Below are 23,033 nucleotides of genomic sequence, written 5' to 3'. Positions count from 1 at the left end.
TTTCAGCAATAATACAAAAAGTTTCTTGTAATTGTTTTGAGCTGCATATAACATTCATTTGCTGAACAACAGATTTTTGATAAAGCCGCACACTGCATCTGGCCGATGAAACGTACGAAAGGTGAAGATGACCCGGAGTGTTTCTGCAGTGGTATAGAAAAATGAACACCCTGCAGTGTATTAATGTTCAGGTTAATATCCACACATGTTTTCTTCTGCCCCTTGTTGATAAGAGGTTGTTCATTGGCCACAGGCACCTGCTAGTCCCATCCTAGCAGACAAGGTACTGTGACACCATGTGTCGCTGCAGTTATGGCACACCGGCCCTGGGGAGGCTGGCCCCGGTGGCTGGAGGATCTGCTTTGTGCTGAGGTCTGCACTCAGCCCGCGGCCGTCACACCCAATACTCAGAGACGAACGGCACACACACACACACACACACACACACACACACACACACACACACACACACACACGCACACGCACACACAAGCATGCGCACACTCACACACACACATGCTCAGAAGCAGACACGGGCTGAGGAGAGGCAAACGAAGGAAGAAGAATAGCTGGTGACACCCTGGGACCAGAAAGGTACTAGCAGAAAAATATGAGCGGCATCTTCAGTTGGCTCTGTTCGAACTGTGACCTAATTTTCCCGCCTGGCTCCGCTTTTGCTGGTATTCCTCAGACACAGAGAGCGGTTTGTACTGGTTCATTCAGTTGTGCATGCTAGAGCGAAGAACTGCGTTTTCATGTCCTCTAAGGCTTTCCTGCTTCTAAGTTATGTTCATCGCCTAAACGGCATTAATGCAGATTTTGTTTTCAGAAAAGCTGCTAAATTAAACTGTGATCTATATATATAGCTCGTGTGTTAATATAAATGAAGTAACCTAGATAAGAGGTGGCACAGATGTCAAAGCAAGCGTGAAATGGGTTTGCGTAACTTGAGAGGGAAGATTTTCGTGTTGACCGGTAAGTGTTGAGAAGACGGCTGGGTTTGGGTTTGCATCAGGATCGGGCATGTGTTGGAGACTCACATTGTCCTCTGGCAAGCTGTAGAAGGGTGTGTGTGTCGTCAATGGGGCAGGATGTCCAGAGAAGGTGTGGTAGATCCAGCTCAGCACCTGGGGTAAGTGGAGGCAAGGCAGCAATGCACTGTGTTAGGGGCAACTGCATTGTGGTTGTTTTACTGATCAGTTGTTTTACTATGAGACAATTAGGATTTTTTCTGTTGTCTGTTGACATTTATCAGGTTTTCTTGACAGCTCCTTGGAAACTCTACCTGTCTGCTTGTTTCTGCATCGCTGCCGTTATTCTAAAAACAGCTTCACTATTTAGCTCATGGCCATCAGCTGCTGCCATGTTGTCCTTGAATACAACCTTTGTCCTTCAATCAAACATCGAAACAATATGTGCAAGGTAACATTTGGGCTATTTCAGAGCACAGAAAACAGTATCCTGTTATAGTAAGGTTTGTAGACTGTTGGGTGTCCAGGTCCATTCGGAGGCCAGCTTCGTGCTGCCAAAGCCATGACAATCCAATAAATACCTGACTCGGGGAACACAGTAATGAGATTATAAGTAGGAGTGTTTCACTGTGAGCTGACACTGACTGTAATTAAACTTTAACATGCAAGCAGTAGCAACATGGTCACTCAACAGCATATCACCCTGAATGACATTTTTTTAATAATAATGAAACCTAAACCATGACAAATTTATGCAGATGGCATGTAGTAATGTTGTAAATTGTGAGCTAATTTCAGGATATTATTATTTTTATGATGAGCAGCGTCTTTTGCAAATGTTCCATCTTATATCTTCTAGTGACTTTTATGCCATAGTCCTGATTACACATGAATAGAGCTGGATATTGAAAATTACACTAGTATAAGTACCTTCCATAAAGGTAAGGTGAAAACTCCCACCTGTACATTTGTATCAACCATGTTTACATTTCACTGATGGTCCTTCTTCCAACACTTGCCCTCCAGTTCCATGGTTGAAACAGGGAGGGGATGTAACTGGATATGGTATTGGCTGTGTTGGTACAGAATAAAAAGGACCGACATCCTCATAGGATTAATTGAAAGGAGCATCAGACTAACTGAATTACCACTGTCCAGTTGCATGTACACAGACAAGGTCATGTTATTATGGTAATCTACTTGTACTTGTACTATATAACAGAAGATGTCTCAAAACCCCTACCTTGCCATACAGACCATTCATTGTCATAGTGTTTGTACCTGACAGTACAAGATAAAAGTAAGGGCAAGGTGTGTGTGCGTATATAATGGAGAGTAAGGCGAATGTATTAGCTCTTTAATACAACATGTTGATCAATATTGCCATTTTGTTGGCTTGTGATATTACATGTTAGTTAATATGGTGAAAGGGTTAGCTTGTAAAGCTGCATGATGGTATATAAGGTGAATTAATTGGCTTCTGATACTATATGATTGGCAACAACATCAAAGGATCAACTTGTGTTTGATACATAATTTCGTTTTATAAGTAAAGAACAAAAAAATTAAACTGAAAAATTAGACTTTGTATAAATAAAATTAATATTTACTATTACTGAATTTATCCAAAGTGTGTCACAAAAAAATGCATTGTGTAACTGAAGCAGAAGTGCAGTAATGTGTTGTAGTTGATGTGTTTGTATCCAGATCTCATCATCTCATCATCTGTGGGTGTGTTTGGAATATGAGTGTGTTGCTTTAATAGAGTGGGGCAATATGGGAAGTGTCTGAAATTCCAAAGGAGTGTGTTCCTGCCATAGCGAGTGCGTTATTTAGTTAAATAGTTGTGGACACAGGAAAACTTTAACTGATGGTTTCTCTGTTATGTATGTGCATTTTAACAGTAGTGCATTTTTTTTTTATAAACTTGTTCACTATAACTGTGGCATGCTCAATGGACCCAGGTTTGCTTTATTGCTCATTGCTCATCCTTTGGAGAACTGACCAACTAAACAGAAAACCAGGTTACCCTAGAACAGTTACCGTGAAAATGTGTTTACCGTGCTGAAATCATGGTCTGACAGTTATACAGATCTTTTGAAGTGTTCTAGTAAAATCTGAGAAAAAAGGTTCCTACAACACATTATTATTAGTTATCCTCAGTAATGGGAAGCAGGGTTTCAGTATCCGAAATTTTGATATCTGCACCGTTAGGAACAAATTAATTCAGTAAACTGAGGGATGCAAATACTGAACTACATTATAGTCAATAAGCCCAATGTGCTAGCTTCTGATGCGACCTGATGGAAGTAAAGGTCAAAGTGTTAGCACCTGATAGTATATGATTGTCGATAAATATGAAATCAGTACTGGTCAGTTCTTGCTGGGACTTTCAAAATGAGTTTGAAATAGAAATCATCTTTTTATTTATTTTATTTTTTCAAGCATATTCACTCCTTGAACAAGCAATTTTGAACTCCATTGATCTGAAAAGGTCATGCAGCCTGTTACACACTGATGTACCTGCCTCTTGAGGGTCTTGGCATTTTTGTTCGAAATGTCAAATGATGTCAGATCTGGAAACTTGTATCATGCTGGAAGCCTTGACAATCAAGCTTCTTTCTCCTTGTCTGTAGCAACTTTAAAATGGACATGAATCTCTTTGAAACTGGACATAACTAGGAGTGGGAATTGGATCCAGAAGCACAGGACAAGGTGGATTCAGGGTTTCGAACATGAGAGCATCAGGATTTTTTTAAAAAAATCCTAATGTTCCGTTTTCTGAGTTAGAGTTACAGAGCCACCAGACTGTGTGCCACTTTATTGGTTCAAAGTGAATACAACAGCAAAGGGGGAATAATGAGGGTGAATGCAGGTGTTTTTCAGCTTGTTACCAGTATAGTTTTCTTTGTACTGTGTATTATATCTAAATGTTTTTAGTATTTATATTGTCTCTATATATTGTATATTGTGTATACTGTCACCGAAATCTAGTCTGTATTGCACTGTCCTGTATTTGCACTTGTCTTGCACTGTGTGTCCTATATCTCACAGAGGTCCAAAGAGAAACGAAATTTTGTTCCCCTGTATGTATAACTTACCTATAGATGCAATGACAAAGCTGACTTTGACTTCAGGGACACCATTATGGTAGCTGCCACTGAGCCTTCAAGTGGGCCCTTCTTGCTCAGCTGTGCCGTTGTTTTCCATCCATTGTGAGCTCAAAGATCTGCGGAAACCCACAGGGTCTTGCAGCGGGAGAAAAGGAGCTCCCCGGAGTTTTCAGCAAAACGCAGGGCCCATCTGCAGCAAGAGCATGTGCACCAGGGCGTATGATGCCAGGGAGAGGAGATACTGCTTTTATCCCTGGGTTATACAACAGAACACAACCACGGACAGGGCGTGCACGCGCTCGCTCATGGGTGGCCGTATGTCCGGGTCATAGAGCTTGTCAAAAAAGGGGTGACGAACATCCCCGGGTATGGATACGATACTCACGAGGGAATCCGTGCCACTAGATATATAACAACAAACTCTACCATGTTAACTGCACTCTTTTTGACCTCGGTGGCTGAGTTAATATCTATACAGTTCATCCACACATGACAGGACCGTGAGTGATCAGATACCGGAATAGCAGGATAGCCCAGTGCAAAACAAATTTTTTTATTATATCTTAAAAAATCTCCAGAAAAAAAAAGAAAAATATTTTGGCATATTGTTATTTAGTGCTTTGTTTTGTCAAAAACAAACATTTTGTTTATGTTGAACACAATATCATGTGAATGTAATAAAAAAAACTGCACATATGATACATTGGAAAGGCTGGTCAGTAACACGACTGAAACCCCTTATTAGTCTGCTCACGTGAGGATGAGCAAATACATGACTAAACGTTTAAAAAATGTGCATGTTTGTGTTCTCCACCTTGGTTCCCTGGGCTGCAGATACCACTCCTGTCATGACTCCCCTGCATTCCCCACCGTAGCTACAGGCAGACCCCAGGCGGACCCCAGGTGGCCCCAACTGGGATTTAATTACTGTCTGCCATGACACAACTCCTCTGAGAGTTCTTTTATCCCGGAACTCGGAGTCACATGCTGATCGGATCTTTTATTTACTCTAGTTCTCGCTCAGCACACAGTGGGCTGCATTTACCCTTTGCTGGCAGCTCCCATTTAAGACAGCTGTTACACAAAGGAATCCGTGGCTTAGACTTAAATATTGCGTTGCGCTGCCATGAGAGGTTATGGCGAAACCCACAAAAGATGAGCCAACATCTAACTGACCTCACACTCCAGAGTTTCACAGTCCTGTAACATGTACAGATGTGAATGACTCCACACCCTCACTTCATACACACACATCATACAGCAACAAGCACCCATATATTGATGCTTATAGACCAATACTCATATACCTCATACCTCAGTACTCATGGTGCTTAATTTTTGACTCCCGTTTATGAATACTCATATACTGTACTTGCACTGCTATACTGTGCTTATATAGCCACATCTACGTACGTGTACACTGGAACTCATATGGCTATGCAGGTATTTTCTTGCACATTGCAGTGTCAGGACTTTGGGGGTGAGTTTGGGTTTTGAAGAGGTACAATGACACATAATGCCATAAAAGCAATCTGTCAGGTTCTACCAATAGGGCTCAGGTTCTGTTCTCATGAACACACAGTCCATGGACCTGCTGTTCTCAGAAACTGGGTGTTGCATGTCAGTCCAAAGAAAGGAGAGCCTGTAGAGGACAGGAGCTCTGTCTCCATTCCTGGCAGGCCCACCTAACCTGAGACCGGAGTGTCACTGGGGCTGTGTGACTGGGGTCATATAACTCGGGTCTGCCTGGCAGCTTGAACCCTCAGATTTTGGTGTAACCATAAACCAGTTACTATAGCCTTGAGGGCATCAGCGGAGAAAACCTGAGTTAGATGGCAACATCCTAGTGATGTTGACATACTAGTAACCTGTGGCGCATTATTATTGTTCATTAGGTGGAATTGCTGGAAATAAGTGTAACCTAAGGGAAATACAGGCTGTGGTGTATAAAATATTGCTGTCCTAATTTTAAATTGCAACAGAGTCATTGTCTTTGTCCTTCCCTTGGGGGTTACAACCTAATTGGTTGTAAACAGCTGGTATTAGACTATGAAAATGGCTTTAAGATTTTTTTTTAAAACAACAAAATACTGGAATGGAATGGAATGATGAAATTATATTGCTGATGTTTTAAGGTCAATCTTAAATCCCTGTCTTTCAGTGCATTCCAGTATTTTGTTGTTTTAAAAAAAATCTTTGGATCAGTCCAGATCACAGAATTATTTCCTTGTTGGTTCTGAATGATGAAATTATATTGCTGATGTTTTAAGGTCAATCTTAAATCCCTGTCTTTCAGTGCATTCCTAGACTGCTGGGCAGGACATTGAGAAGATCTTGATTCTCCTAGGACAGCAATCCTTCATAAGGAGGGTCTCATTATTGTTCACTTACCAGGGATGATGCCCACTCTGGTGAGTTTACCGTCTACGATCCCCTCTGCTAGTGCATGACGTTTCCTCTCCTTAGTCCCATAACTTTTGACAAGTTCCACTTTTGCATTAAACAACAGACTACAAACTTTAGACACAGATACAGGATTATTGACAGACAGGTTGTTTGTCTGATACACCATGTTGCTGGTTCAGGTCCCTCAAGCAGCTACCTATAGAAGTGACATTGAAATAGCAAATACATAAATAATCATAAAACAGATGATGTTGGACTCATCTATGCAACTGTTGTGAGATCAGCCTTTGAAAGGGGTGTGACAGAGACCCTTCTTGAATGCTGGGAGAGATTCAGCAGCTCTGAGGGACATGGGAAGCTCATTCCACCATATTGGTGGCAATGTTAAGAACTGGTTTAGAATTTATTTAGTATGTCTTTGTCTACTGGTGTTGCGATGTTTCCAATGGTGAAAAGGAAATATATCAGATATGGACATTGTTCAGTGTGCTTTTTCATGAATTTTCCCATCTGCCGGGCAAAGTCAGCTGGATTCCCTTGTGTAACCGCCGCTTTGGATCAGTCCAGATCACAGAATTATTTCCTTGTTGGTTCTGTGCAGTGCGCCCATCCCCACCAGTCTGAGGGTTTTTATGTGGCTTCAAGCCATGATCAAAGATGTGTATTTGGCTTTGAGAGAAAATGCCAATTAAACCCTGTCATTCAAAAGTTTGGCTTTGAAAAAAAGGAAAATCATCCATTTCGCCACTATATGTGGTTCACTTCCTGGAAATTTTTTCCTACAGTTTTTACTCATGGTGAGAACTGCTTGTTAATGACCAGTGTTGTTGGGACCTCAAACAGGTTTTAGGGATTTTAAAACAATTAAATGATTAAAATGTGTGTGGTCTTCATATAACAAACTGGGTTCAAACTCCTTCCTCGTCTGCATATAACAGTTATTTTTCATTGTTGATACAAGTAGTTCCAACTGCTATGGTCTACACAAAATATACAATTACAAATTTACACAGCAGTATTGGCATCGACATCACAGTTCATGGCACTGGTGCCCAAATTAGTCATTGAACCAAAAGGGAATATTGATTAAACTAAAAATATTACACTAAATACAAACTAAATATAAACATTTACATAAATTATTAAACTAAATAATGTTAGTATTTACAACTTTTGTTGGTTCATAGGCTCCGAAAAGGGGAGTGATTGCGGAATAGTATAAACCGGTTCAGGGAGACCGCAGTCCGTCAGGATCGGAAACTTCACCTCCAGCACCACCACACTGAACACCGGCGCTCCCCAGGGCTGTGTGTTCAGTCCACTGCCGTTTACCCTGGGGACTCATGACTGTGCTGCAAAGTACAGCTCGAATCATATCATTAAGTTTGCTGGCGACACTACAGTTGTGGGCCTCATCAGCAACAATGATGAGTCAGTATACAGAGAGGAGGTGAACCAGCTCGCAGAATGGTATAAAGACAACAATCTATCCCTTAATATTGATAAGACTATAGAGAAGATTGTCGACTTCAGAAGGACCCGAGTAGACCACTCACCACTGCACATCAATGGAACAACTGTGGAGAGTCAAAAGCTCTAAGTTTGTTGGTGTGCACATGACAGAGGACCTCTCCCGGACGCTGAACACCACCCGCCTAGACAAGGAGGCCCAGCAGCATCTTCACTTCTAATGGAGGCCGAAGATAGCCAAACTCCCCGTTCCCATTCTCACCACCTTCTACAGAGGGACAAGAGAGAGCGTCCTGACCGGCTGTCTCACCGTGTGGTACGGGAACTGCAGAGTCTCTGAATGCAAGACCCTACAGCAAGTTGTAAGAACAGCTGAAAAGATCACCGGAGTCCCTCTACTCACCATCGACTCCTCATACAAAAACCGCTGCATCCACAAAGCCACCAGCACCGTGGAAGACCCCTCTCACAGGCTCTTCGCCCTGTTGCTGTCTGGCAGAAGGTACAGGAGCAACCGTGCCACCACCAGCAGACTCCGCAACAGTTTCTTCCCTGAGGCAGTCAGATTACTCAACATCCTGCTGCCTCCCAACGCTCACCTGGCACAGTCAAACAGCTAACACGGCATGACTCCATACACTACAAACTGCCTACAGTTCACAGCCCATGTCTGCATCCACGTCCTGTGCTGTATATTTATTTACTGTCTTGTACTTTGTTTTGTGTTGCACCATGGTATCCTGAGAAATTACATTTTGTTTCACTGTATACAAGCTATATAGAGGAATGAGAATAAAACAACTTGAACTTAACATATCTAAGTTTATAATTGTAAATTTACAAAAATAATTCCTGCTGGATTGTGGTACACAAGAGGGACAAAGATCGTAAACTGTGATATTATCTGTCCAGCACAATGTTACAATACACGCAAACACTTAGAACTTTCTCCTGTTAAAATGAACAGTATTTACAATAACACCCAAGTAATCAGAATGTACGGAGGGGGTGCGGTGGCGCAATGGGTTGGACCAGGTCCTGCTCTCCAGTGGGTCTGGGGTTCGAGTCCCGCTTGGGGTGCCTTGCGACGGACTAGCGTCCCGTCCTGGGTGTGTCCCTTACGCCCTGTGTAGGCTCTGGTTCCCCGCGACCCTGTATGGGACAAGCAGTTCGGAAAGTGTGTGTGTGTGTGTAATCAGAATATTTAAGTCATTATTATACTTCATAATTTTCCCGGTTCTGTTACAACAGAAGCAATCTCTAAATAAAAAGTGCGGGCAGCTGTCCACTGCTGGCCCTTGATATCGATAATTTTGTTCCAGCTCTTAAGTGTGTTCAGACAAACACCTTATGGAGGCTGCTGTGAGACTATGATGATATCACGAGACTGATGGGTCAAAGTGAGCTCAGTAAGAGGAAGGTGGAAGGGAATCAGAAAGGCTTAATCCCGTTCTCATCCTTGCTTGCGCTCTCTCCCCTCCGATCCAGACCCAAACTCCAGGCTCTTCCTGAGTGGAACCCATTCAGCCCTCCACATTAGGGGGCATCAGTCTAATTTATTCCAGTCACCTGACCCCCCACCCACTGCCTGCTGCCATGTCCCAACAGGACAAGTCCCACTGCAACGGGATCAAAAAGCACAGGTGAGTTAATATCCAATTTCCAAAGGTGTGTGAGGAGCAAGAGGCATGGTTAGGGCTGCCACTTTAAGCTCAAAGGACACGGGTTCAAATCTTACCCCCTGTTGAGCAAGCACCCTTGATTTATGTATATGTGTGAGGGTGGATGCTGCCACCACACACTGTGTTACTGCATGCATGTTTTTTGCACCACCATAATTCTTTTCTCCTTTTGCCTTCTATTACAAATGAATGAATTCAATTATTTCTTTGTTTAGCTGACTCCTTTGTCCAAGGCAGCCTGCAACAATAGGTAATAAAAAGCAAAATGGGGCTTACAAAGTTGCAAGATAGCTAGCAGTTGATGGTGTTGCAAGCAAAATTAGTCTAGCACAGAAATACATTTACATTTATACATTTTGCAGACGCTTTTCTCTCTAAAGCGATGTAGACCTCAGGGAAAAAATACGAGCGCACTACATTAACAGCAGGAATAACCAATAATTTAACAACTAAATAGATATTTCAAATTAGTTATTACTGAGCAGCACAGCCTAATCAGCACAGTGGGAAAGACTGAAGGTAGATGCAGTTCAGTTAGACTGGAGGTATCCATCTGGAAACTGAGGAAAAGAAAACAAAAACATCCCAGGTTAAGGAACTGGGAGAAACATAAACTTTGAGGGGTTCAAGAATCAGTGGCTGCTCCCTCTACTGGGCGTTCTAGTGGTTTCCAACATGCCTGTGCCACTTGAGCAGATGAGTGCATGTCGATCAGTGAGTTCAGATTAGACAGAACAAGATGACAGTCTAATCTTTCTTCTTCATACTGTGTATATATCATGTTTCAGAAAAGGAGAAGTATTTATCAGACATATTTAATCAAACAGGCCGCTGATGGGCGCAGACCTGTGTGCTGCTCCATCAGCGACTGCAGCTTCCTGGTGTTTTGCATATAATCAATAGTGTCTCTCCAGTGTCCTTGTGCCAGCGCTTGGACCCCCTCAGAGAAAGCACCCCCCCCATCTCCTTTAACCGCCCTCCTGTCTAACCCGAGGCACTCTAGCTTTCATGTCCTTCCAAACATTGTAGCGGTCAAGGGTTTTCAATGTCCACCAGAGTCTATTCCATTTCCTACAACAGCGCACTGTTAATTTTATCCTGCGGCTGCTTGGTGAATAATTCACAATGATGGGTGGCGCACGGCAGAGCAGAGAGCAGCACGGTCAAAGGAGCAGCCCAATGTGGAACGTGTCAATGATTCATGAGGACCTACAGTCGCAGCACATCCGGTCCCTGAAATATTTGGTGTCCAGGATGGAGAGGCCCTGAGCTGGGGTTGGGTTTCACGATAACGAAAACCTTCTCATACTGACTACTTGGGTACTAAAGGTGCCTCAGAAATCTAGCTGAGCGTGTGCAAACAGAACATTGCTGGGTATTACATGTTCATCAGCATTTCTCCAAACAGCAGTAATAATAATAATAGTAAAAATAAAAATACCTGCTTTGGTTTGGGACTCACACATTGAGTTTTTTAATCCAAACCCTAACCCTGTGTTTATATGCTTTAGTATGCAGCAGGGGCAGCTCAGCTTCCACTTGCACTTACAAATTAACGACTAAGCACACGTGTGTTTCATTTGATAACATTTCCATATTTTGGTCTTATCCAGGACTGCTTTGCCCGTGCCCATGATCTCCAGGGATAAAGTCAGTATCTGGAGCGTGCTGAAAAAGTGCATTGGAATGGTGAGACCTCCTCTCCTACCAGTCCTTCTCCCCCACAGGTATCACATCCTGTGGTTATGCAGTAAATTGCACCTATTCTAATAAAAACCCTAGAGGAGTTCTTGGTGTAAATCACCCCTGGCACAGCCAAGGCCTTGTAATCTTCTATACATTCAGCAGAAAGGAGTAACCCCTCTACATTATGCATCATTCCTCTATAGGGGAATTTCACCTTGTACCAGTTTTATTATCATACGTTGGCTCTTTACTATGCAATTCATGCAAGAGAAAAACAACATTCAGAAGTGACAAAATACACAGTAAATTGCTGGAGGCAAGAAATAATGAAAATACATATTACAAGACATTAAAAAAGATTGATATTAATGCAGAGGGGGTGCGGTGGTGCAGTGGGTTGAACCACAGTCCTGCTCTTCGGTGGGTCTGGGGTTCAAGTCCCGCTTGGGGTGCCTTGCGACGGACTGGCGTCCCGTCCTGGGTGTGTCCCCTCCCCCTCCGGCCTTACGCCCTGTGTTGCCGGGTAGGCTCTGGTTTCCCGTGACCCTGTATGGGACAAGCGGTTCTGAAAATGTGTGTGTGTGTGATATTAATGCATTTTCCATGCCTTAAGGGCAAAATTAGCTAAATTTTTTTATTAGCTTTAAAAACCCATGGAGTGCGTGTAAGAAACTAGTAAGTGTTCAAAAAATTAAATGCACAAAAACAATACCTTTTTCAGTGACACATATTCAATTGATCTTTGCCCTGAAATTGAACAGCCTCCAACTCATCTCTAGCTGGGCAGTAGAGGGCTTCCAGCAGTACATCAACCGCACAAATTTAGCAGTAAAGGAGCTCTATGATGACCTCACTTTAACACAGATTTACACTGGGACTCACCCCTGCATCACACCCAGTGAGCAGGGGCTTTATTTCTCTTTCTCGCTTTCACACCTGGTCTCCATGGAAACATGAGTGTGGTAAACTGTGGCTGAGACTTTGCTCAGGTGGACAGGGCATTAACCCCTCACTGTAATGTTGTGCTGCTGTTTTGTTTATAGGTCATTTTACTTAGTTCGCTTTTAAAAGCAGAGTATGAACCCATCCACGGTGTCCTTCTCATTGGGGATCCTCCCATTTTCCTCTCTCCTGTTCCCCACATCCTGGCTCCAGGAGCTCTCCAAGATCGCCATGCCTGTCATCTTCAACGAGCCTCTCAGCTTCCTGCAGCGGCTCTCCGAGTACATGGAGCACACGTACCTTCTCCACCAGGCCAACAGCTCCTCTGACTCCATCGAGAGGCTCAAGGTGTGGTCAAGTGCCTGCCCCCGGCAACCGTGTCTTATTGTGTTTATTTTTCAAAAAGCAGCGAGACTCGTATGGACTGCGGTCTGCATATGGAAATGCTTTTGACACAAAGTGAATGCGTTTCTGTTCCCCTGTCTGTGCAGTGTGTGGCAGCTTTTGCTGTGTCTGCTGTGGCCTCACAATGGGAGAGGACAGGCAAACCTTTCAACCCACTTCTAGGAGAAACCTACGAATTAATCAGGTATTATGACCCATAGAGATGACCACCATAGTATATGGCCTTTGGTTTGTGACTCCAATCTTTTCTTTAATTTATTTACCCACTTATACAGCAGGGTAATTTTCATCAGTTTAGGGTAAGTGCCTTGCCCAAGAGTACTACCGCAGGAGGTGGGATTGGGACCCACAACCTCTGAGCCCAAGGGCAGTGGCTCTAACCAGCTGTTCTAGATGTTTGAACATTACACTTGATCATAGTTATGTCATTTCCGGCTCCCTTTTCCACATCACTCCTCAGGGAAGACCTGGGTTTCCGGTGGATGTCGGAGCAGGTCAGTCACCACCCGCCTGTCAGCGCTTTCCATGCCGAGGGAGTGAAGAACGACTTTGTTTTCCACGGGTCCATCTACCCCAAGCTCAAGTTCTGGGGGAAGAGTGTGGAGGCGGAGCCCAGAGGTGTCATAACCCTGGAGCTCCCCATGTGAGTCCCACCCCCTGCCCTAAGTGACCAAATGAAGCTGTTCGTGCACCATTGGCTGAACAGAATATTAGTTTAATAACAGACTAATAGTGTCCAGCAGTGTTATATGCTGAACACATCTGCTCAGGCAGGAGACTGTAACAAAACCTGTCTGCTGCATGATGCCAAGCCATGTGGGTACTGCCACTCCACAAGTGTCCCCTCGTCTTACTTAGCCTTAGCTTTACATTTTTTCATTTAGCAGACGCTTTTCTCCAAAGTGACGTACATCTCAGAGAAAATACAATGTGTACATTACATTTGGAGAAAGAGAGACATAGCTGCAGACATGTGATTCTTATGTAAACCTAGTTTCTTTCTTTCCACTTTATGCACCGATATTCATCGCCCAAGTAGGTGCACAAAACTCAGGATACACTAATCCTGGTCGCCATGTGACACTAAATGAGAATAGCTATTCTTTGAATAATGGCTTCAATAAAGAAAAAGAGTGGCAAGGAATATTGAAGACCAGCACACACTGTAGGTTACGGAAAGTTCCAGTAACTATAGACAGTGCTCTGTACCTGCTGTAAATTTGCTTGGTTTTAAATGTATACATAGTTGTGAGCCACACCTTTGTTTAACACAGACAACATTCAATTACTAACTCATCCAGTTGTGGGGTACATTTCTTGTCCTATTTAAATATTGAATCATGCTGTACTATACATCAAAGCGTGGGAATCTCTCTTAGGACCGTATTTAACATTTACACTTGCAGGCACAACGAAGCCTACACTTGGTCCAACCCCACCTGTTGTGTACACAACATCATTGTGGGACAGCTGTGGATCGAGCAGTATGGCAACGTGGAGGTGGTCAACCACAAGTAAGGCTGATGCTCACCATCATAAATGAGCATTTCAACCGTACGATAACTCATACAAACTATGCACATGTTTGTGAAGTTTATGCACAATGGCACTTGATCAAAGGTTTGAAATATTGTTTTTGTCTTTGCTTCATATTTGTTTATGCACTCATCTCCCCTCTTTACTACTGTGTCTGTGTTGCTTTGACTCAGTGTTGCTGTGGTTACAAATATTTTTTCAAATGTAATAAAATAATCAAATAGGAAGACTATTGCTGCTATCAGCATGTTGGGGATCTGCATGTAGTTTCCAAGTCACTTTCAGGTAGAATTATCTGAATACCAATAACTGCTTTCCAGCAGAATAACTTCTGAAGCTTCCTGCACAAGAAGAATAGATGGACTGGAGGTGAAGGAAGTGAGAGGGGGTGCGGTGGCGCAGTGGGTTGGACCGCAGTCCTGCTCTCCGGTGGGTCTGAGGTTCGAGTCCCGCTTGGGGTGCCTTGCGGCGGACTGGCGTCCCGTCCTGGGTGTGTCCCCTCCCCCTCCGGCCTTACGCCCTGTGTTGCCGGGTAGGCTCCGGTTCCCCGTGACCCCGTATGGGACAAGCGGTTCTGAAAATGTGTGTGTGTGTGTGTGTGTGTGTGTGTGTGTGTGTGTGAAGGAAGTGGCCTTGTTGCAATGATAAAGTGTAGATGGACTGGATGTGAAAGAATTTGCCTTATTATAATAATAATGCTAGTCCCCAGCAGTGACTCTTCTACATTTTTCCTCAACAGAACTGGGGAAAGGTGCAGCATCATCTTCAAGCGCTGCGGCCTCTTTGGCAAGGAGCTGCATAAAGTGGAGGGCTACATACTGGACAAAAGGTGACCCCACTTGGCAGCGGATGCCCGGAACTTTCCGGCTCTGCGCCACCGTGTGCTGTGTCAAAGTAATTCAGTGGTACCCAGCTGGCGGCCATCCACTTCAACACTGGTTCATTCACCTGTCTCAATGCAGCAAAAGGAAGCTGTGCGCACTGTACGGAAAGTGGACGGAGTGTCTGTATACCATTGACCCAGCACCATATGACGCCCACAAGAAGATGGACAAGAAGAACACAGAGGACAAGAAAAGCAAACCAGTGGGTGGAGTAACGTGTCCCCATGTGTTTCACAGATAAACTTTTGAGGGATCCCTCAATTTGCATACATATTATTAGCAAAGTCTTACTGTCTCTTGTTATACACATTTGCATTTTTCAGGCAATGTGTGTGTGTGTGAGATGCTTTCCTCCAAAGTGACATACTGCAGTTAATTACTATTTAACTGCCACCTTTATCTAAGATGATTAACAGTGAATACACCGTTCAGTGATGCACTGAACTAAACTCCCTATAGTCATTCATACGATTCTTCATTTACTTGATTTCCTCCACAGCTATAACTTTCAGTGCAGTGTTACCTACGTAGCGCCACCCTCCGTTTACCTGAGGGTACTGCCCCTGGGTTCTATTCTAAGAACTAAAATGTTATAACCCAAACGCAAATAGCTCGGTAACAGAACAAACAACAAATTTACTAAAATTTCCCCCAGCTTGTAAATAGAAAAACCCAACAGATAAAAAATAAATGCAAACACCCATGAATAAAGTTAAAAAAAATTTTACAAGCAGAGTTCAATTTTATAAACAAATAACCTCACAGTTACACCCTCAGGCAAACCTGCTCACTGTTGCGCACAGTGTGTGATTAGTGTCGAGTATTTTAAACTTCATGTAAAAACTCGACGTTTCCTAACACAATTTGTCTCATTGGACACAACGAGTACAACACGGAAAAGTATCTCCAACTCTCCAAACAAAACACAATCAAAATAACGATATTTTCTCTTTTTGGTTGCTTCGGAGCAACCGGAAAATATGACCGCCTCTCTCCTCACACCTCGAAGCACTGTCCCTACTAGAACTCTCCTAGAAGCGTCTCGAAAGTTTCCCCCGTCCGTTCCATCCCTCTTTTCTCTAATTGGTCTCCCCCAAACCAAACCCAATCAATTCACAATAAATGCAAAACTGGAAAAAAACATCTATAAGTGGTACCTGTTCCAATATGTGTTTGTACGGCTTCAACCAAACTATATATTGAAATCCTGAAACTTTACTTAAACGCTCAAAAAATGAACAAACCTATAATTATATATACAGTAAAACAATGTATCACACATGGAGAGAACATACAAACTCCACATAGACTGAGCCGGATTCGAACCCACAGCCCAAGAGCTGTGAGGCATCAGTGCTACCTGCTGCACCAAGACAAAAAATAATGCATTTTTAAAGGTTTTTAATATTGATTTTCTCCAGTAGTTTGCAAGTCGAGGCCTCCTACTCGACACGTTCAACTGTGAAATGTTATGTCGCAGTGGCTGTGGTGCTAAAAGGTTCTGTGGTTCAGGCCCAGCCAGGCCCAGATGAGGAGTCAGAGGAGATGCCCATTCCAGATGCTGAGACAGTAGAGGTCATCCCGGGCAGCGAGCTGCTGTGGAGGATATCGCCACGACCGGAGAATTCTGCACAGGTCGGGACCGCAGTGCCGGTTGCAGAATTGCAAAAATTTGATCGCCGAGCTCCACTTCTGTGCTTTTTAACTGATTTGTGTTTCAATGGTGGTCCCCCTGGTTCATTTATTAATTTCCTCCTTCCGCAGATGTATGCCTTCTCCACCTTTGCCATGCAACTCAATGAACTGGACAGGGGTATGGAGGGAGTCATTCCTGCGACTGACTGCCGTCTGAGACCAGACATGCGTGCATTCGAGAATGGAGACATCGGTACTGTGTCACTGATGGGTACATTCTGGTAGAACATATAATAGACACTCACTTGCTTAGTGTTATAATATACTTGGCTGCTGCTGCCGTAAAAAGAATACAAATAAGAATAAATTGCTGAGTTACGTGCCAGTCAAAAATTTTAGCACATCTGGGTCACCTGGGCAATACGTGTATGGGAGGACCTGCAATACCTGTATGGGAGAACCTGGACAGGACAGTGAGAGCAGAGAAACACACAGGTGTCTTAGATGTCTGGGAACTGCTGTAGAAGAGCTAGGAACATATGGCATCTCATCTCCTCATCAGACATCAAGCAGACTGCACCAAAGCAGAATGTGAAGGAAAAAAAAATTTATATATGTAATGTACATATATATATATATATATATATATATATATATATATATATATATATATAATAGGTAGATAGATTTATTGACTCCAAAGACAATATGTACTGTTGATCATGTAGTGACACATTCAGAAAAGAGATCAAATATCTTCCCACGGTGAAATGTTGTCTCCTGTGAGTCAGATTTCGCCAGTGAGGAGAAGCAGAGGCTGGAGGAGAAACAGAGGGCAGCTCGGAAGAACCGCTCCAAGTCGGGTGAAGACTGGAAGACAAGGTCAGCATCTCAACGGGCCTCCCGTTCGCCCACCGCCATCATCCGTCGCCACCGCGAGCAGTGCTATGAATAATGCAACGCGGTGCAGTGCTCCCGATCCAATCGGCGCCACCGCTTCTTGTCTCATTTGCATATTTGCACGATATTCATGTAAACAGCCCAGCAGCGCCGCTCAAAACTTCTCTGTCGCAAGGCTGGTGCCGTATAGCGTGATACTCAATGGCATCTAATCCTGCAAAGTTGTAAACTGTGCTAATACATGAATTTGCATATAGGCAGAGATGGCCCATGAGCATGTTACCCAAGGCAAACAAATGTTCTTGACAAAACCAGTTTGCTTTGCCTGCTGTGTGCGCTTCTGCACCTGGTTCATGTGCTAATTTCCTGTAATTTTTTCATTCGTTGTTTGTACCACATAATGTGGAGGCTGTCCATGTTGTGAGTTTGATAATCCAGCCCCCATTCGTCTCTCTTTCCCTATTCTGCGATTGCTGTCATTGTCTGAGAAGGAACCCGGTGCTCGCGGCAAGGTTTGCTCAGACTGTGGCTGACTGGAGTGGGGTTTGCTCTGCTGTGTGTAGGAGAGAGTGGTGCCACCTTCAGGAGGCTAGAGGCATTGCAAGGGGAGGCACAGCCACATTGGACCTTTTCTAGAACAATTTGTCTACATGGATTGGCTCTGGATCTCCCCGCATCCATGAGCCTCGGAGCTTCGGAGCTGCCCCTTATATGTGGTTCCTTTTAGCCTTCAAACAACTTAGTGGAAATTTGAACTCGGAGATCCCCTGATGTCATTTAATTTACTCGAATGAAGACATTCACATTTATTATGTAGTTTTGCACTTCAGCGCTAGTAGTATGGCAATATTTAGGCTGGGTGATATTGCAGGTGGGGTGTGGTGACGCAGTGGGTTGGACCGGGTCCTACTCTCCAGTGGGTCTGGGGTTCAAGTCCCACTTGGGGTGCCTTGCGACGGACTGGCGTCCCGTCCCGGGTGTGCCCCCTCCCCCTCCAGCCTTACGCCCTGAGTTGCCGGGTTAGGCTCCGGTTCCCCACGACCCCGTATGGGACAAGCGGTTCAGAAGATGTGTGTGTGTGTGTGTGTGTGTGTGTGTGTGTGTGATATCGCAGTCTGGAAATAATAAAAGTGAATATCTCAGAAATTAAGAATCAGTTATACTTTAAACTGCACAAACTAGCAGAAACACACAACAAAGAAAACAAGCCCTGATTCGAATCCCTGCACTGTTCTTGAGGAGCTTGGTGACATCTCATCATGTATTTATAATTATTAATTCCTTCAAAACTAAAAGAAATACTGTGTTACATTAAATGGCACAAACGCAGTACAAAGGAGTGCGCCATGGTATGACTCCTTGCGCTGGTTGATGTCACTGCCTAGAAATAGTAATTTCTTTTATCCTGAAAACAAAAAATTGCACGAATTCTAATTTTCACAGAACAAAACCACACAAATGCTGCGCTGATGAAATGCAGGATTTTTCGTTTGTGTGATTTGAAGGGGGACAGCTTTATGGAGCTCGGGGCGTCCTCAGAACACAAACGCACCGACACGGGTCTGAGCAACCCAGCAAGCTGTGCTGTTTCACTAGGACTCGTATCTACCCAGCTGGATTCATGTAGATCTTTAAAGGGACCATTGGAATGCAACATTTGATGTGTGATTTTGGTCTGTGAGAAACGGTTCATTTGGTTTTTTACAGACACTAGACTGTGCTCTTTGGACTGATGTCACATGATTCGGTGTCCGATTCTTGTTTGCACTGAAGTGTGGTTAACATCCCTCTTCAAGCCCTTAAAGTTAATAACACAGCTTGTCTTCTGTTGTATTCTAGATGGTTCCACCAGGGCAACAACCCTCATAATGGTGCCCAGGACTGGCTCTCCTCTGGGGGCTACTGGGACAGGAAATACTCCCAGCTCCCTGACATTTACTAGCATCCTGCTCCTCATGCTCGTCATCACAAGTCACAACTTGACTCTTTTCTGTCACCTTTCCCGTCCTTTTCACCATGGTGCAGATTTGGTGGGATGAAAGCATTTGTGTTTGTTTCATAATTGAGGACCTGCGGGGTTCCTGCGAATAGAGCAAATCTCTGGAACATTTCTGCCCAGGCCTGTTAAAAGCATGCAGAGTAGATACAGTTACAGCCACAGGATGAGACCCACAAGGTGGGAGGCAGGGCTATTGGACCACACACCTCAACAGTTTGCATGGGATCACAATCCGAGACACAGAGGCAGGACTCCAACTCTCGGCAGTATAGACATATATTCTAATAACTTGGATGTGCTAATTAAACACTTCCTAAGACAATGTTTCATCTGCGTGTAACCTATCATTCCATACCTCTTCTCCTGAGATCTTCCATCAGCAATGAAGAACCATTGATACTATCTAGAAAGACCAATTTATGAAAATGTATGACTGTCTTATGTAGTGATTGCGTAATATTTCTCCATATGTATCAGTACCAAGTGTATATTACACAGACTAGGTTGTCAGTCATCTTCCACTCCTCACTTGCATTGCTTCACCTAGAAATTGTATGGCGATGGTGTCTTTCGGACAAGTGGTCAGCAGATCCCAGGAACCATGGAATACGGGACAACTGTTATGTTGATTTTGGGATGTTTTTTTGCCTTGTTCCCAGAGGTGGAAGTGACGCTTGTGGGTTATTAATGTCCATGCTGTGTTTGTAAGGAGAAGGGGTGCTTACATTAGACCAGTAAGTCCTCAGATCTCTTGTTTCATGCTGCTGGGAACAGCAAAATGGACTTTTTATCCAGCTTCTTGCCCGTCAGATGCTTGTTGGTCACTACTTACTGGTCACAAGGATGACATTGACAGGACGAGACAAGACGAGAGGCTTTATTGTTATTTCGGCCACATACAGCTGGTATAGTACACAGTGAAACGAAACAACGTTCCTCCAGGACCATGGTGCTACCTAAAACGACACAAAGCTACATACACAGAACTACATAAAATGCACATGTACAAGACTTGTGCAAAGTGCTAGACATTTCAACAATTACTAAACATTTTAACAATTACTAAAACAGGACAATATGCACAATAGTGGACAGTTCAGCACCAACCAGTGCGCAGACCTTCCTTTTGGCAGACTGGCGGTATAAAAGCAGGATGTAGATGTGAAACGGAGAGGCAGAATGCACCTGTCCCTCAATTGGACACAAAGAGGCATGAAGATGGGGGACAGAAAATGACTGCACTGTAAATGCTTCATTTATACTTGGATTAAAGGCAACTCAGGGTTATAACCATCTCTGAATTTCTGCTGAAACTTCCAAAAGGCTGGTACTGCATCTGGCCCCAGCTGGATGGTGAGCAATTACAGCTGTGGAGCAACTGGCACAAGCGGTATGGCCACTCATACGTGGTGCTTACTTTAGACCCTTGGCTACTAAGCAGTTTACTCACAATGAATATCATGCACTTGAATCCTTTGTGCAAGAAAAAAGATCTGAATAGGAACTAAACCATGTATGTTTTATTACAGTTTTAACAATATTTCCATAAATTATTCTATAAACAGGTGTTGTAGATTATTTGAAATATTAGGGTGTGTGAAATGCACTGTCAGACACATAAATATGCAGAAAGACCTCAATGGTTATATTTTATCGTATGTATAGAAGTACTGTTATCCAAAAACCTGGTTTTACTCTGTGTATAGGAAGCACTAGAATCCAGTTAACTGGTTTTTCATCTATGTATATAGTAATAAACAGTTACCTGAATTTGAATCATTCTGTATAGCGAGTACTACAAGTTACCTAGCCTTTTACTTTTGTGTATACCTGTATAGTAACAACAAGAATACAAATTAGTCTTTAAACTTTGTGTACTTGAGTTTGGTAACTTATTCTTGAAAGTTTGTGCATTGGAAGTATTAGGGTAGTTTATATCTGCAAAATTTGTGAATGTAGTAAGTACTGTAGTATTTACTAAATAAAGATGATTTATATTATACTGAATGATATTTTCAGACCTTTCATTTGCTTTGATGCTAAAACTATCTTCAACCCATACAAGAATTTATTTGAATACGTGTTTGTGGAAGGCTGGAGCCTGCCCACACAGCCATTGCCCATAGAGATGGCTACCCCAGGAGGCAGTGAATTAAACAGAAACAAACATCAGGCAGAAGCAGTTAAGCAGAAACAAACACTCTAAAGCCTGCATTGCTTTTTAAAAAAGTTTAAGAGCAGGTTATAGAGGTGTTGAATTTGTGAGGATTAGAAGACTCTAGAAGTGGACTTTTGTGCTGTTCGAGTGGAGGGAAAGATCTGAACTTGTGTTGCCCAAGGGGTTCTGTTCAATAGTGAAATTCCTCACAGCTTTGTTTAGTTCTTATTTAGAGCCAAAAGGCCATTTTCATTTTGTTTAATTAGACACCTTAACAAATAATCAGTGGTTTGTGTTGTGTGTTAATGTCTAAATGTGGAAGAAAATTGTACACAAACTGTACACCAGTCTCTTTCGAACCCCAAAAGCTTCCTCTGTGCTCCAACGTTCATTTGATCTAAATATTCTCATTGATGAATTGGCTGTACCTGATGCTCATTTTTAATGTAAGAGCTACCTTCAGGTGTGCCATGCAGAAAGATTACATATAGAAACAGTGTATTCTGCATATTTTCTATATTAAAACCCACGATGGAAGCTTTGCGAGGCTGGTGCTCCTGCCTGCCCCTATAATATAACAGGGGCGCTTGTGGAATATGGTTTGGACTTAACTGCTTGTCCATCCAAAGGTGTAGCAAGGGTGACTGAGCGGAAGATAGCAGGTGAATAAACCATACTTCCAGTGTTGCTGAGAACTTGACAGAGCATCCTGCTGCTTGTTCTGACAGTAACAGAATTCTGAGCCTCATTGTCCAGACTGTCCTCCAGTGACAGAAAATAATTTGGTATGCTCATCCCTGGATGGGATATGTCTGTGGAAGCTGGCTGCGAAGGAACAGATACAAAGCTACCTCCTGGGCTCAGACATCCTCTTACTGGTTCCATATCAGGTGGAGCATGACGAGAAGATCTCTCTGCTAGCAGGACGTGGCCAGGCCCAAACATTCGAATATAAGCACAACCATTAAAAGGAGGTTGGGACAAAACTTTGGTGGACAAAGTTCCCTCATCAGTCATGTGTGCAAGATGATACAGAATCCAGACTTGACTGATGGGAGTTTGAGGAACACTCTCCGCATGGGTTGTAGGTCTAGCTTCAGTGGGAATGCCTGGATCACTGTGTCTTAGTTCCTCTCCTAAAATCAACAAAGGGGCAGGTTACAAGACACACAATATTGCTTTTCATTTGTCAAGAGACTGGTTTGGATTGCAAAAATAGGGAAAAAAAACTCAAATTTACAATGGA

The 23,033-nt window shown here is 43.3% G+C and overlaps 1 protein-coding gene across 1 annotated transcript; it reads left to right on the top strand.

The window, feature by feature from the left end:
- Positions 1–525: 525 nt before the first annotated feature.
- LOC108937639 (oxysterol-binding protein-related protein 1) lies at positions 526–19,572 on the top strand. The gene is made up of 14 exons (XM_018757672.1): positions 526–594; positions 6,381–6,495; positions 9,449–9,603; positions 11,256–11,331; positions 12,484–12,618; positions 12,762–12,859; positions 13,136–13,318; positions 14,082–14,189; positions 14,951–15,040; positions 15,174–15,306; positions 16,608–16,730; positions 16,860–16,983; positions 17,522–17,612; positions 19,470–19,572. Exons 3-14 carry the CDS (start codon positions 9,557–9,559, stop codon positions 19,570–19,572), a joined length of 1,311 nt encoding a protein of 436 aa, XP_018613188.1. The 5' UTR covers positions 526–594; positions 6,381–6,495; positions 9,449–9,556.
- The last annotated feature ends 3,461 nt before the right edge of the window (positions 19,573–23,033 follow it).

This window comes from Scleropages formosus, chromosome 7 (genome assembly GCF_900964775.1).
Source record: "Scleropages formosus chromosome 7, fSclFor1.1, whole genome shotgun sequence".
Classification (NCBI taxonomy): domain Eukaryota; kingdom Metazoa; phylum Chordata; class Actinopteri; order Osteoglossiformes; family Osteoglossidae; genus Scleropages; species Scleropages formosus.
The sequence above is the reverse complement of the archived record's forward strand: the minus strand, read 5'-3'. Positions and strand labels throughout refer to the sequence as shown.